General features: G+C 37.1%; 1 protein-coding gene across 1 annotated transcript; it reads right to left on the reverse strand.

The window, feature by feature from the left end:
- Positions 1 to 229: 229 nt before the first annotated feature.
- On the reverse strand, positions 230 to 16128 carry cstf3 (cleavage stimulation factor, 3' pre-RNA, subunit 3). The gene is made up of 21 exons (XM_052582650.1): positions 15932 to 16128; positions 15117 to 15218; positions 14862 to 14957; positions 8575 to 8607; positions 7883 to 7980; positions 7470 to 7536; positions 7361 to 7395; positions 7151 to 7277; positions 6983 to 7060; positions 6723 to 6885; positions 6274 to 6383; positions 6024 to 6140; positions 5282 to 5356; positions 4930 to 5073; positions 4722 to 4824; positions 4316 to 4385; positions 2630 to 2825; positions 2273 to 2423; positions 1552 to 1646; positions 1369 to 1429; positions 230 to 752 (listed from the first exon to the last, which is right to left on the reverse strand). The coding sequence occupies exons 1-21, from the start codon at positions 15956 to 15958 to the stop codon at positions 550 to 552; spliced, it is 2151 nt and encodes a 716-aa protein (XP_052438610.1). The 5' UTR covers positions 15959 to 16128; the 3' UTR covers positions 230 to 549.
- Positions 16129 to 16704: the final 576 nt, after the last annotated feature.

The following is a 16704-nucleotide window of genomic DNA, read 5'->3' on the forward strand; positions in this document are numbered from 1 at the left end:
GGAGCGGTGTGAACCTGAAATAATCCGGCCGCTAGGAAAAAATGAAGCAAGATAATTTTTTGTGTGAAAATCACAACTTTGTCCTTACTTCCTGTAGTGAAGAGATCCAAAGCACTATAGTGCATCCTAGTGGTGAGCACAAATACCCTGACATGTTTCAGAAATCACAGATTTATTCATCTGACTCTAAAACTACCAGACAGTGAAGTAACACACACGACACGAGCACTTTTATCATTTTGTTTTATTGGAAGGAAGTTGTGTGTGATCCTCAGTTCACTACAAAATGAATTCAACTCTTCCATCACCAGCAACTACACATGACAAGTTCAGGACTATGAGGCAAAACAAGAATAAAAACTTTATACAGTATAAACCACCCAGTTTTTAAAAATAAAACTGTTAAAAAGAAACTCAAAGCACTGAACCAGATGGAGATGAGCGATGACTTCTGAAGGCTGTGGGGGTGCAGGCTTCACAGTAAACAGGGAGGAAGCTGGATGCGGCTTTAATCGTCTCTGTGTGTGTGTGTGTGTGTGTTTGGGCGGCTCATCGGATCCTCTTCTGCTGTCGCGCTCGGTAGATGTCGTGGATGGGAGGTGCGATCGATCCTTTGTCTTCCTCCTCGTCTGAGTCGGCGTTAGGCCTCTTCAAGGACTTGTTAGCCACAGCGTGGTTCTCCACAGGTCCGTTTCCTTCGCTGCTCATCTCCAGCTGCTTCCCCGTGATCAACTCTACAGCAGCATCAACCGCTGGAGAGAGAAGCAGAGCGTGAGCATCACCTTCACATTATGTTACTGACATGCCCAACACATTTATTAAAGAGTGAAGCGGGTAATCATTCCATTGTTCTTTTTAAATAATAATAGCTTTAATATTTTTACTAATAATGAGAATCTATCAAAAGTAATAAGAACCATATTATATTACCTTTATTAGTTGTTAAATAAGCCACTTTCTATTCTCATTACTATAATTCCAAAATATATTTTTAGTATATAATAATATTATATTACCACCGATCAAAATATCTTATTGGTAAGATTTTTCAATGTTTTCAAAAAGCCTTCGGCTCATCAAGACTGCAAAAAAATGTTATTACAATTTAAAATAACTAGTTTCTATTCTCATATTTTAAAAAGCTATTTAGTTCAGTGATGCAAAGCATTATTACTCCAGTCTTCAGTATCACATGATCGTTCAGAAATCATTCTAATATGATTTGCTGCTCAAAAAACATTCAATTTAACGCATCACTGCTGGTTAAAAATAGTCATTTCCTTCAACAATGACAAATCTTACTGAAGAATATCATTTTAATTTGAAACAGTTATAACTCTTAATGTGATGATATTCTGTGATACTTACTGTCTGGTAATACACATCTTCTGAGAGACTCCATCAGCTCATCGACCTGCACAAAGGGACCCTGAAAACACACACACACACACACACTGCCTTGAAGTCTATGTTTAAATATCTTAAGGATATCTTATCTGACATGCAACAGTTTAGTCAACAGCATGTAAAAGAAGAAGGTGTTGAACTGACTGTAAAGCAGCCGGGAGGAGGCAGCAGCTTCATGAGGATGACAGCAGTCGTAGGGACAGGAAACACTCCTCCAGGAACAGGATGCAGACCGGGAGCTGTCAGGAGGACACGTCACCAAACTTAGCAATGCACGCAACACAATCACCTCAGAGTAAGAACTGCACAATGGGAATTATCTATTCAACAATTCAATTATGACTTTTTATGAATTTAGACAAACTCAGAACTGAGATACATAAAATCACAAATCTGAGAAGAAAAGGCCAAACTCTGAGATGAACAGTTGCAATTAATAACCTTCAAAAAAGACCTAAACAAAAAAAATAAAAATAAAGAATTGTGGCCTGTAAACTCAAAATTCTAAGAAAAAAAAAGAAAGTATATATAAACTGTACTTGGAATTCCAAAGGGAGAAAAAAAAAGTCAAAATCATCATGGGATGAAAACTCAGAATTCTAAGAAATCCATTCAGAATTGAAGATCAAGAAAACTTCCGATTGCGAGAGAGTAAGAAATTGTGGGCTGTAAACTCAGAATTCTTTGAAATGTGAGAACTGTGGATGCAAATTTGGAATTCCAAGGGGAAAAAAAGAATTCTAAGAAAAAAAAAAAAAGACAAAATTCTGAAAGGCAGAATAGTCCGATTGGGCAGAATCCAGCTTCCTCGTGATCTAGATGTCTCGGAGTTGAATGTTAATGTATGTGAGGTGCTGATACTCACGGGCCAGATGACGAGGCTGGAAGGGGATCATCTGGCTGGTGTCAGGTTTGGGATACTCAGGTTTGCGGTCGGCCTCGTCTTTCAGCGCAGGGGTGGAAGGAGTGACCACCGCCTCTGGCATCAGTGATGCGTATTTGGCACGAGACACATCCTGCCAATCAACATGTCCAGATGATGAGAGGATTGTCATAATCAAATTATTAATGTACTTCATACAGTATAAACATTCATATCGTTATGGTCAGTCACTTTCTTATATGCTGTTTTCTCTCCACTGGCATTCTTGTTTTGTGTTTATTGTGTCATTGAGCGAGAAGTGCACAGAATGATCATGAATGATTCAATTTCCTGTCGTACCTTGTAGCCGAGGGCTTTGAGCTCGCAGGGGGAGCAGGGATATAAATCCATGAACTTGTATCTGTCCACCAGCAGAGCAGTCTCCTTCCCTTCATACTCGTCTTTAAAGGCCATGAAACGCCTTCGCTCAACCTTCAGGATACTGGCCAAGTCTCCAATGTTGCTTTCAAAGGCCAAGAAGCGCGCCCAGATTTCCCTGTCACATCAAATTCACACGTTAACATCACGAATATTCTCCTTTTCACATTACATTTAACCCTGGGTTAAAGTCACAATGAAATGGAATCAGTCAGAGACGTTTTGTTCTATATTGTGGCGTTTTTTGTGTGTGTGTTTTTTTTAAAGCAGGGATTGTTCTACACATTAGTTGTTGATTGGATGTTGAGATGTGGGCTGGAAGATCAAGTTAGAAGGTTTAGATTAAAAGGCAAAAAACAATATGTGATAATTAGAATATCATCAAAAAGTTGATTTCACTAATTCCATTCAAAAAGTTAAACTTGTATATTATATTCATATTCAAATGTTTATTTCTTTTAATTTGATGATTGTAACTGACAACTAAGGAAAATTCCAAATTCAGTATCTCCGAAAATTTGAATATTGTGAAAAGGTTCAATATTGAAGACACCTGGTGCCACACTCTAATCAGCTAATTAACTCAAAACACTTGCAAAGGCCTTTAAATGGTCTCTCAGACTATTTCTGTAGGCTACGCAATCATGGGGAAGACTGCTGACGACCATTGACGCCCTGCACAAGGAGGGCAAGACACAAAAGGTCATTGCAAAAGAGGCTGGCTGTTCACAGAGCTCTGAGTCCAAGCACATTAATAGAGAGGTGATGGGACGGAACATATGTGATAGAAAAAAAGTGTACAAGCAATAGGGATAACCGCACCCTGGAGAGGATTGTGAAACAAAAATGTGGGGCAGATTCACAAAGAGTGGACTGCAGCTGGAGTCAGTGCTTCAAGAACCACTTCACACAGACATATGCTAGACATGGGTTTCCACTCTTGAACAACAGACAGCGTCAGAAGCGTCTCGCTTCAAAAAGCATTGGACTGCTGCTGAGTGGTCCAAAGTTATGTTCTCTGATGAAAGTTAATTTAGCATTTCCTAAAACATACAATGTTTTTTTTTTTTGGTTATTGCTAAAAATATACCCCAGCGACTTAAGACTGGTTTTGTGGTCCAGGGTCAAATATGTAAAAATGTTTAATTTTTTCCTTTCAATTATGAAAAATTTGCACACTCTGCAAGGGGTATGTAAATTTACTATCACAACTGTATTAGTTTGCAAATCTTGTCAGTTGTAAAATGTACATAAACATTTATGTTAAAGCACTGGGCATGGTATCGCAAAATTCTCACTGTATTTTTTAATCCAATTGAGAAAAGTCAGATTCAGACATTTCCTTGCTTCGTTTTTTCCTAGCAATCAGATTATTTCAGGTTCACACCACTCCCTCCAATCTGATTGAAATTTCATTCGCCGTCGACATCTCTTCAATCGGACTGAGCCATCAATTCATTCACTAACTTGTGTGAAACATTAAATGTTAATCAGTGTTAGTCCATATTATAAATTGTCAAAACCCTAGAAGATTGTTAGCAATACTCAAGAGCAAATTAAAATAAATAGATGGTATATATATATGTAAAAGAATAATATCCCACTAACCCAGATTTCTCAGAGGAAAGACTGCCGGACGTCAGGACTCTCTCAAACAGGACTCTGGTGTTGTTGTCCTCTGTGAAGGAGGGAAGGGCAAACAGCTTAATAATTCATTGTCATTTTTGAAAACACATTCATAGCCAGGTGTTTTACTTCTCTTCTTTTTTGGTAATAGCCTAGCTACAAGATAAACACGACCGATGTTTACTGCATGGCAAACACTGTCTCCTAGCTATCTGCTAGGGCATATCAATAATATGAATCTCTCAAAGCTTGGGCTGAAATAGTTTTTCTCCAGTGTTTCACCCAATGTTTTACAGGCTGAATGAAATGTGACAGGCCAGTACAGGTGTAATAAATGTCCTAAAATTAAATGGACTAGACGTGTGGATGGAGGGAATGGGGTTCTTACCGTTTAAGTGAGAAAGATAATCAATGTACGCCAAGATGTATTCAGGAATGTCACCGTATTTCTTCAGTCCAAGCTCAAATATCTTAAAGGCCACAGATTTGTCCTGTCGGCAGAGGAAAAGACATTCAGATACAGTTTACAGACATAAAGAGTCTTCTCAAATATTTGAATGGTGGAGTAAATACAAGAGACGTGGTGGTGAAGTTACCTTGCTGCAGTAGTACTCCATGAGAGCAGCGGTGACATACACATGATGCCGTGTGCGAGGGTCCTCTCTGGCCTTCTTAAAGATGGTGCGTCCAGATTTGATGCCTTCGGCTCTTCTGGCAAATTTCATGTACTGGATATAGACCTGAACAATTCAAGAGCACCGAAGGTCAGTCTCTCTTTACTCACCATGAAAATGAGGAAATCCACAGATATTTCTGCTCCGCTATTCAAAATCATTTCTGGAATCACTCAGAAATCAGACACTCTAGAAGATTTTACTCCAGAGCAGAAATTGTATTATTATTATTTGTCCATCGCAGGCATCTGTCTCCAAAGAGAGCTGAACTCACCAATGTAGGGTCAATATCTTCTATGGCCAGGAGGCGGTTGTAAATACTATGAACTTTCTCATGCTTCATGCGACTCTGCGAAACACAGGTTCAAAATATAAATGGACAAAGGTCAGAGAACAGGAGACAGGACTTTTTTGCTCTTAGAAAATAGTTTAATAAATAGTTTAACCTCCCTCCTCAATAATAAAATCTAAGTAAGGGGGGGAAAAAAACAAAAAATAATCATGACACATCAACCAAGGTTATTAAAGTAAAAAAATAAAAATAAAACTACACAAAAATTCGTTTTCGTTATTTCAGATATTTAAAAAATATTTTATTTCAGCTAGTAGTCAAACTAAAAATAATAAAATAAAATCACTAAAAACGGCAAATATATAAAAACGATGTTTTTCAGCGATACTTATGTAACACTGGTCACAAGCATAGGTTAACATCCACATATTCAGTATTAAGAAACTGAAGTTAACCATTGTTACAAATGTAATAAAAATAACAATAAAAAACAGGTAATTTCCATTTAGAAGTCTTAAAGACAAAGTATAACCTATTTAATAGTAAAGGTAAGACAAAAGAAAAGACGTGGAAAACTGTGATTAAACTAAATTCGGACTCTTTTTGGTGCAAGAGACCTTGACTAACATAAGCAGACTTCATGAAAGACCTTAAAATGCAGGAAAAGTGTAGAACAGGCCCTTTTATAGATAAGACCAGCTCAGGTCATCCTGAGACCTCCTACCTCTTCATAATCTGCAAAAGAGAAATACAGCAGCATGTTCTTCTTGAGCAGAGTTCCTATGGCACGCTCGTAGATGTTAGCGGCCTCATCGCTGAACAACTTGGCGTTGTTCATGTCCTGAATGAGGAGATCATGATTAGCATGCAGCACAACACCTAAGTGCAGCCAAAGAGAATCTATTCTGTAACCGTGTTTAATGTCCATCACCAGCGGTAAACCGGTGTTTATATAAAGTGATTTGCAAACCAACCCCTTTTTCTGCCAGCAGTTTGCTGGACTGTTCCAGGTACTGGGCAGCTTCGTACCAGATGTCCGGGTGATGGCCGAGCACCAGAAGGCACTGCTCATAGGCGAACATCACTGCAGGTGACAAATAACAAATACTTTAAAATCTCCTCCATCCATCAGCCTGAGACTTAACTCTACCAGAGAGGATCTTGCAATGCACTTCGGTCCATTTATGTTTATACTGTTGCAAAATGTAGTATACATACTATACATAGCTGTGTATTATTGCACAGCTCTGTGTTTAAAGATACGCATGTTATACTTGCATAGGCTAATATATATATAGCAAAACGGCATGAAGATATTATAAACATTAGCATCATGATTTTCTGTAAAGCTGCTCTAATATGATAATATGATATGTTCTACACAGGACTAAACTCATTATTTATGAATCTTCCTGCAAGTCACCTCTCTTGGTGATGAGGGTCTGATCTTCTGTACGCAGTGGGTTGCTCTTCTCCCATTGGATGTATTTCTTCCACATCTCCACCTGTTGGGCCTCCTGCGGGGAGTTCTGGGGCGGCACCGAGGGGGCGTTCCTGTCCAAACCCTTCATCACCGTCTCATACTCCTGAAGGGGTTACAATCACACCATCAGCACAGAGAAATACTACTACTACTAAAAACTGCTATTGCTGTGTCCCATCATACACCCGTGCAGAACTCACCTTGGCGACTCTCCTGGCGTTCATGTAGTCTCTGCTCCGGTCTTCAATCATCTTTTTGGCCAAGTGCACGTTTATGCCCTTTATAATGGAACAACAGGTGAATGAAAAAATCAGAATTGACGCTGAGTGTCCTGAACCAGAATAACACATCCATTCCTAATTTCTCACCTCTTCATACTTGCTGTAGTCCCTCCAGAGCTGCTCGATGTTGATCATGGGGTTGACGCAGCCTCTCTGATACACGCGTCTGACGGCTGTGATGCGCTGGTTCTCAGCGTATGACCCCACGGCCTCTCTAGAGACCAACACAGAGAAATGCCTCGTCTACCTCTTTAATGACCGTGAGATCAGTTTTGAAAATATAAATGGTGTACTCACACTCCTTTGAGGAAATTGATGTAATCCACCCAAATCTAAGAGAAGGAGGAGAGTTTAGAGTTGATGTCCACAAACACGTCAGGATAAAACTAAGAGTCGAAACGCTCACCTGATAGGACATGATCTCCATCCCAATCTTATCCAAGGCAAAATCATAAGCCTGTGCCATCTTTTCCCTGCAAAAGGACAGCACATTTTAAGCATTTCAAGCCTCTTTTTAAGTATGTGCGACAAGAAAACAATGCACAAGAAAGTGACCAAGTGATAAAACCATCAACCAATAAGTAGGGCTAAATCAGAAAATAAATGCGTTTAACCAGTCATGATAGTTTGCATAGTCAATTTAAAGAATGGACCTATTTTCTACATCATCCGTTTTATTCTTTTCTTTAGCATTAAAATAATTTTGAATCCCAGATTGAATTGTGTTCTCAGAGCCTCTCTGTATATTAACGTGTTATCAATCACCTTCTTCTCTAGATCACTAGTTTAAAGCCATATAAACACAACTGTGTCACATACTTGTAGCTGGGCAGTTTCCCTTTGGTTTCCCGTACATACGAGAGGTAGCACTTCCACAGGTCAATGTGCAGGACCTTCATTAAGCACCTCTGAAATAACTGAGCGAGAGAGACACACAACACATAAAATTACACTACTGCCTCATGCACACACAGTTTAAATTACAGCAATCCTTCAACAAATCGTACAGACTTAGGATAGAGAGAAATACAAACACATGCCAGAGTCAACTAATTCTAGATTATGCTCCAAAATGACATCAAAATATACTGAAGCTATAATTATGATGCTCACACGGATCATTAGATGGCACTTCAATATAATCCTGGATGATTAATATTCATATATCATGGCATTTGCATGGAAAACAAACCACAGTAGCACCATGGTCTTTTTGTGTTACTGTTTTCATTAATGAAAGGGTCATGTGAGGTACGCAACTCAAAATTGACCCAGTATGATCAAAAAAGACAAGAATCATGTCTGTAATCTGCTTTCCTCGTTTTATAATGTCTGATTGCTGGATTTAGAAGAGCAAACAGGGTATTTCTAGTCAAGCAGGGTGTTATTTTACTTCATTTTCATCTTGATGTTTACTTTGCTTTACTTTAAGCTCAGCTTTCATGGTCTCACACCTGTGAATCAGAGTAATATCACAGGATCGATACATTCGACATGTGGCAAACGCTTACCTTTTCAACCTTGTCATAGTTTTTAGCCTTGATCTGTGGACACATTTGAAAACCAAGATTATTGAAAAGTGATGGTCTGTAGAAAGACTGAATTGCTCCAGACACAAACACCTTGACGTCAACAATGTGACATTCACACAACTCTGCGTTATATTGTCAGTTAACTCCATTTATTAAAAACATGTGATGCTGCATAGTCACATGATTCACTAGAGCTTGGAGAATCTCATATTAGGTGTGTGTAGACAGGCCACAGAGCAACCAATGGGAACTGGGCTTTGTGTGTTAGTAAAAATATACATTTTTGGAGTGCATAGTCCTGACAAAGCATCGACCCTATGAGCTGCATCTGAAGCTTTTACAAGCTACTGTTTTTTGCTCTGCAAGTAAGGTGAGTTGGTATCGTGTCATATGAAATATCACACTCAAATGATGACCATAACTTACAATACAGGCTTACTCAAGTTTATTTCTCTTATTCAAAATCCTCCAAGACTATTTTTTTTAAATCATCACAAAAGGTTAAAAAACGGTGTTGCCAACTAATCTTCACAGAAAATTGCTAAAGGAAGATTGATTTGTTGCTAAAAGACGATGTGATGTCATTTCTCGATGACATCATTGCGTGATCACAACACAACACAGTCAAATTAAATCTCAGCATTTTTTTGTTTTGTTTTATGTTACATTTCTTTGCAAAATATGAATAATATATTCAAGTATAAATATTTAAAATACATTGCATTATTCAACAGACATTTTTGAATGATTACAATTAACAAAAATGTACAGGATCATAAAAAACTAGAAATTCAACACTTTTTCAACAATTATGCTTTAAGCGGTGTTTTAAGTGGTTAATACTCTGAGAGAAATCTGTAAAAACAGCACAGTCTACTGTTAATATGAAAGAAATGTCCATATTTTTTTTACCTACATTTTAAATTACACAGTAACTGATGAACAATAACAGGTACAAGTCACTAACAAAGAGCAAAATAAATGAACAATTATTAAATGATTATTATTATTCAATTCAACGATTGCAAATAGCAGCTAACTCAATTCATGAGATGTGTGTAGTGTGTAGGCATCTTTCGTTTCCTCTTCTTTTCTGATTTTTTTTTGTCTGAGTCACTCATCAAAAGTTGCCAAATAAATAAAAAGAAATTGCTTAATTTTTTGCTAGGTTCTTTTGGAAGAAAAAGTTGCTAGGGTAGTCTGAAAAGTTGGTAAATTTAGCAACAAAATTGCTAAGTTGGCAACACTGGTTACAAATCAACATTTAATCATTTTTGTAGTAACATTTAAACCTCAAATAAATTATTTGCTTTAAATAAGAGCCAATAACAAACAGCAAAAACGTTGCATACTGTGTATCAAAAAACACACCAAAAACCTCTTGTATCATTCCTCACCACTACTTCATACACAGAAATAAAACTTCAAGGCTCCACAATAAGGATTTATCTCTGCTGGCATGACACCAATATAATAAATAGCTTTTTATGAGTCAGAAAAAATATAATTTTTCATTCAACTGAAAGTTGCCACGAACAACTAGCCTATAAAGTCAGCTCTAAAAAGAAGCTGTTGGGATGTGATATAACAAAATAAAAAGGTAACTGCAACTGAACTCACACAATTGAACATAATGGAATTTGTAACTTTTTTAAAAAAAATACGAAATAAAAATAAACTTGCATGTTTGAGAAGAAAAGTCAGTATTGCAATACAAACTCACTATTGCAAGAAAAGACTTGTGAAATAAAAAGTTGAAATTATATTTTTGCAAGCTTTCTAGTAGCAGAAAAACAATTGCGAGATGTAAATTTAAAAACCAGAGGAAAGACCGATTTCTCAGTTCATATCTCGCAATAATTAATTAATATCTTGCAATTCTGACTTTTCCTTTGACTTGCTAGAAAAAAAAGTTGGAAATGCTAGAATAAAACTCTGAATTGTGAAAAAGTCAATTTTTTTTAATCCTGTGCAGAAATGGGCTTGCATGGCTATGAATTCATAAACATGCTTTACAGTGCAAACCATGTTATTTTTAGTCTTCAGTCTATTCCAAGAAATGTTTCTAAGTCTTTTGCTGGTCATTCAGACAATTTCCCCCAAAAAATCTTCATTTAAAATAATGATTTGCAACAAATGTTTAATAAATCAAAGAAATCTAGATGTTTACATTTCCAAGGCATAAACATATCATGGCATGCATGATTTAGTAGTGAACTGATAGGGCAGGTGATTCTGGGTAACCGGCCTAAAACTCAAAATCAGAGTCATGAACTTATTATGCAAGTTTCAGTATTCTGATAAAATCTGAATGCATTCCTAAAGACAAACAGCAAAGTGTGAAACTTCTCCCATGTACTCAAATAACCGTTTAAATGATTAGAACTGATTTTAAACATTTAGTCAAATCATTTGGAGAACTGTGGTTTAAGACCAGATGAGCGAGAGTTTGCAAGAGCGAAGCATGATATATAAAGACTACCTGAAACCAGATGTTTGAAACTTAAGTCAGAGCAGATGACATGCATTGGCAATTTTCTCCAAATAATATCACTAAATGTTTCAGTGGTACAGAAACTGTAGGATTGTGTAACTACTGTGTTGAGTCATCATTTTTTTTTAAATTGATTACCACAAAAGTATTGCCCATTGTCAAACAGACCAACTGAAGCATTTTCACGGCTAACAATATAAATGCAAAAGGCAGATTTATTTTAGTTGAATTATGTTAATTCTTATTTGTCAGTGCAGGTGTACTATACTACATTCTAGTGTAGCAACATTAGAAGAAACAAAAACTTTGTTAACAGAAAATGGATCAAATGGTAAACATTAGATCATATGCCAGTTGTTAACCCTTAGTTGATCCAAAAATGACAACCTTTATCATTTACTCACCCTCATGCTGTAACCTTACTTTCTACTATAGAACATAAAAGAAAAGTCAAAACATTAAACTGTTTTCCCTCCATACAATTGCACGTCAAACAAAAAGATCTTTTAAAATGTCTATTTTGTTCCGCAGAGGAATGTCATACATGTTCAGAATGACGTGAGATTTTTTCATTTCTGGGTTAACTAACCCAAAGGCCATTTCAGATAACCTCCATGGTCCTTCATAGCGTTCAATCGCATTAGTATCGCTGAGATCAGCTGTAAGAGGCAGCTAGCAGTGTGTCTTTGCTCCAGGGCAAAAGGTGAGAGCCTGACATACTTAACCAACCACTCAACAGCTCCAAATGAAATCAAAACACAGCATGACTCAATGTGAAAAATACTGGTACTGAGGCAGAATGGCTCTGGGGCACGATCACTGCGGGACTGCCGTCTCCACGCCTCGGATAGATGCACGCATGCACACACACTCACTGACACACATTACAATGCACATTACAACCACAAGCCAAACTTGTTACAGTGCGTTTTATTAGAGTAGGGGTAAAAAGAACAGTCTGGTCATAACCAAGCAGTTTTGACTAAGGGTGGAGAAGCTTGAATAATAATCAAACGGCAATTATTTTCATGATTGGAAATACTCAATCATACTGAAGGTTTTCTTATCCAGATCCGTGCATAAACACCCAACTGATTTGTTCTCGATTGATCGAATATCCACCTTATTTTTGACTTAAAGAGTTAGTCCACCCAAAAATGAAAACTAGGCTGCGTTTTACTCACCTCAGAGGCATCCTAAATGTCTTTCTTCTTTCAGACGAATCCAGTCGGTGTTATATTAAAATGGTCTTTGATCTTTAAAGCTCCATCACTGCGGTCAGCGGGTGTTGCATTGCTTCAGTCCAAAAGAAGTTAAATAAAAAGCGCCCTTCCATAAAAAATAGTGCCTCACATAGCTCTGGGGGCTGAACAAAGGCCTCCTGTAGTGACTTGAGGCGTTTTGTATAAAAAATAACCATAATTATAACGTATTAATCACTTTAATCTAACTTGCGCCAACAGTTGTACACAGAAGCAGCTCCGGGAGGATGACATATGGAGGTCAGCTTATATCAAAATCCTGACATTCTTCTTTACAAATCCTAATTAGTGACCTTTGTTTTGTTCTCTCTGCTGTTTCTCCATTTGAATCACTTCGGAGCGGTGCGTATGCACAGCGCTGACCTCCATACGTCATCCTCCCGGAGCTGCCTTTGTGTACAACTTTTGGCGCAAGCTAGAATAGAGCGATTAATATGCTTTGAATATGGATGTTTTTCTTACAAAAACACATTGAGTCACTACAGGAGGCCTTTGTTCACAACCCGGAGCCATGTGATGGATGAGTGCTTTTTATTTAACTTCTTTTGGACTGAGGCAATGCAACACCCGCTGACTGCAGTGATAGAGCTGAAAGATTGACGACCATTTTTTATATAACTCCGACTGGAATCATCTGAAGGAGGAAAGTCTGAAAGAAGAAAGTACACATAGGATGCCTCGGGGTGAGTAAAACACAGCCTAGTTTTCATTCTTGGGTGAACTAACCCTTTAAGAGAAGCCTGGATGTGCAAGGCTTCCGGTGTCCTTGACTTCCCATTATTTTAGCTGAACAAATACAGTCGGTTATTTTTTTTTTTCACTATGACAATCATAAACACTGAGCTGTAGCACTTTTACTGTTTATAGCACTTTGTTATTCTAATTGTTTAGTGTGTAGTAAATTTGAAAGCTTGCACATTTAAAGAAAAACAGCTTCACATTGCAAAAAAAAGTGAATACTACCTCCACTGTGTATAAGGAATCACATTAAATATAATTTTCAGACCCTTATAAAGTTCAACCAAGGTGATAACACCAAAAATTGGTTTATGCTTACATTGCTTAGCGGGTTGGGGAGAGGTGATTTGGGGGAAATCACAATTGGGGATCTGAAACTATGAAAACTTATGACCCTAGACCACAAAACCCATCTCAAGTCACTGGTGTAAATTTTTAGCAATAGCCAAAAATACATTGCATAGGTCAAAAGTATTTTTTTTTTAATTCCAAAAAATCATAAGGATATTAAGTAGAGATTATGTTCCATTAAGATATTCTGTAAATTTCCTACTGTAAATATCTCAAGACTTCGTAATATGAATTGGTAAGAAATCATTTGCACAAACACAAAAGTTTTTTTTCTCCAATATTTTTTTTTTTGCACCTTTAGACTTCATATATTTAAATAGTTGCATCTCTGCCAAATATTTTCAGATTCTAATAAACCATACATCAATGGAAAGCTTATTGAAAATTGACACGTAGGACTGGTTTTGTGGTCCACACACACAGATACAGTACAGTGTTTCACAACTAATTCACCAAAAACAAATTTTTGGGGGGTAATTTCCTTCATAACTTTATATTAGGAAAGAGCAAAAGCTTATTTAAGAGAATGGTGGATGGCAACATTGGCAAAGGTGGGATAAGTCAATGTTTTAAGCTGGGGCAAAAGGTCAATGTAATGATCAACTAGGCAGAAAGAAGAAATCATTAGATCCACCAAAAATTTGTAAGAGAATTAAAAAAAAAAAAAAAGTGACATTCAGCTTTTCTTAGTGATATTACTATATTTATACCCAGAGAAAAAATATGATTTGTCAATTTAATGGGCCAAAAATAATAATAATTTGATACAAACGTAAGTGACTGCACTAGTTAATGTAAGTTAAATGTGTGCACCTAAACGTAACATGTAAGATACTTACCATTACGAAAATTAATCGGTTCCTAAACTGCACACCTACATATTACATTTATAATGCTTTTTTTCTCCATATTCCCTTAAAGAAATACCTTGAAATGTAAAAGCATGTGGCCAGGTGTTGCATTTTGTTGTGGCAAGTGTGAACTTGAAAAATAGCATATAATTAGCCTCAGGATTTAGACAATCTAGTTAATGTGAGATCTAGTGTGAATACTAGACTACGACTCGCGTGTATAAAATGGAATGAAGGACTACAGAAAACCAGACACTAATATGGACAAAATCTTGAATAATTAACCACAACAACCTCAAAGAAATGACACAGGAGGCAAGAAATTGACACAAGTAATAAAGGCTAAAGCACTCCAATACCATTAAAATTGTTTTAATGCTGTTGCAGATGAAACATGCAACAATATCACCTCATAAAACTGAAAAGTATATGGAAAAGAATGACTTGAGAAAAAACTATGAGTTTCCCTTAACTCCCTGAGATTATCTTGCATTGTTGGTGTTGTGTGAATATCACATTGTCGATCAAAATGCACAGATTGAAAAAAAAATAATTAAAATAAAGTATAACCTCGGCTTCAATGTATAGCTTCCAGAATCTGCCCGAGCTGGGAAACTGGGCGACAAGTCGCTCATAAGTCTTCCTTGCTTTGTCTATGGGTTGATTCTAAAAGAAGTAAAATTCATTTACATACAGAATCATAATGATACGTCCCAAAGACCGTTTACATGAAACAGCATCACATATGCTGTCAGAGACCCTCCCGTTCCCTCCCAAAACACGTTACCCCGGGGTAGAAAGGAATGCAACCCTGTGTCACTAAACCTGTGCTTCACGAATCAGTATGCTCCAAGCGTCCAGGTCATATGGATTTTCTTCCAACTTCTTCTCTGCTTTCTTCACCTTCTCTGGGATGTACTCCGCCGCCTGTCGAAGGGAAACAGAAACATCAAATATGAATGACATGTGCAACACGTGACACAGGAGAAATCCGTGCACATATTCATATTTTGGACATATAGGTTAACCATGAGCCGAACTGGTATGGTAATGGTTATCAATCTATGACCATGAGGTAATGCAAACCTCTCACATTAGGTTCAAGTCTGTGGCTCTCTAGTAATTATATAAAACTGATGGTATAAACCAAGTTGGTCTAATAAAAATAAAAACACATTTTAAGGACTTAAAACCACCAAAAACACGTTTAACAACAGAGCTATTAGCTGAAATACAACTGTTGCATGTCGAAAGCTGCCGTTATAAAGAACATTTTCACCCAAAAAGCCAGCTTATCTTTAAAATACTTAAAAAAAAAAAAAAAAGTCTCATTTCTCACTCAGCATGTATCTTGATATCTGTAAATAAGTAACACTTGGTGAAAGTCACAAACAAAGACATCGTGGCGTTGCGGTCGCCATTCACCTGAGACATTACAGCATTAAGTCAACATTTCTCTCTTCTACTGTGTCCACAAACACACTTATTACAGTCCTGCTGTGTAAACACTCGACGCAATCTGTGATGAACGAGATGTAAACACGTAAACATCGACACAACAGTCCTCTTCAGGCTCGACAGTTATAGGCCGCGAACACGAGCACTTGATCTCAGACACTCCACAGATGTCTTTACTTTACCTGGTCCGGGGGAGTTTCGGTGGACATGGTTGAATACGGGTGGAATACGTGTGCAATCCGAGTAAAGAAACGTCGACTGCTCAACTATCACAAACAAACTAAACGCAGAGCGTGATTACTGCAACATTGTTTATTTGTGCAGGCTCTTTGTGCGGCCGCTCGCCTCGCACCGCGCATTAAAATGGCAGCAGCGAGCGGAGCCGTTGAGCCACGCCCACCGGAAACGATCCACTTCAAAATAAAAGCCTCCTGAAATTTAATCGACTGGTCTTAATAATAATAATTATTATAATACATTCGAAATATGGTTAAGCATTGAAGTACTAAGACTTCTCAAAAACAAATGTATTCCTTGAAGCCACTTCTGTAGGCCTATGTGTCAAGTTTTAATCAATAGCTTGTTTGGAAGGGAAGCTGTTTAGTCTACATTTACTCTAATACACTCATGTAAACAGACAATTCTCTATAATACACATGATTAACCTTATTTACTTTTCATTGACACAATGAAAAGTATATGTTTGTTTATGTATTTTCAAAATCACTATTTTGTTATAAAATTAAAAAATATATTCCTGTAAACGGTTAAATATATTCATCTAATATGTCACTCTTCAGTCAGATATAAAGTATTCCAGTACAACCAATGTCCACTTTCACTTTATGTTTACAAATCGATTTAATATCACATTGTCAGACTATTTAATTATTATAATTTTTTATCAAATATATACAATATATGTGTATGTGCATTCTTCAAGCAGCAGTCAGCA

This window comes from Carassius gibelio, chromosome B18 (genome assembly GCF_023724105.1).
Source record: "Carassius gibelio isolate Cgi1373 ecotype wild population from Czech Republic chromosome B18, carGib1.2-hapl.c, whole genome shotgun sequence".
In the NCBI taxonomy this organism is placed as follows: Eukaryota; Metazoa; Chordata; class Actinopteri; order Cypriniformes; family Cyprinidae; genus Carassius; species Carassius gibelio.

What these genes read in the sequence shown, in the direction of transcription:
- cstf3 (XM_052582650.1), bottom strand. Translation starts at nt 15,958, where the DNA reads ATGTCCACCGAAACTCCCCCGGACCAG. An exon ending in CTTTTGCAGATTATGAAGAG is followed by an intron (nt 5,357 to 6,023) that starts GTAGGAGGTCTC and finishes TGTGTTTCGCAG; the next exon opens with AGTCGCATGAAGCATGAGAA. An exon ending in TCAAAGCCCTCGGCTACAAG is followed by an intron (nt 2,424 to 2,629) that starts GTACGACAGGAA and finishes GTTGATTGGCAG; the next exon opens with GATGTGTCTCGTGCCAAATA.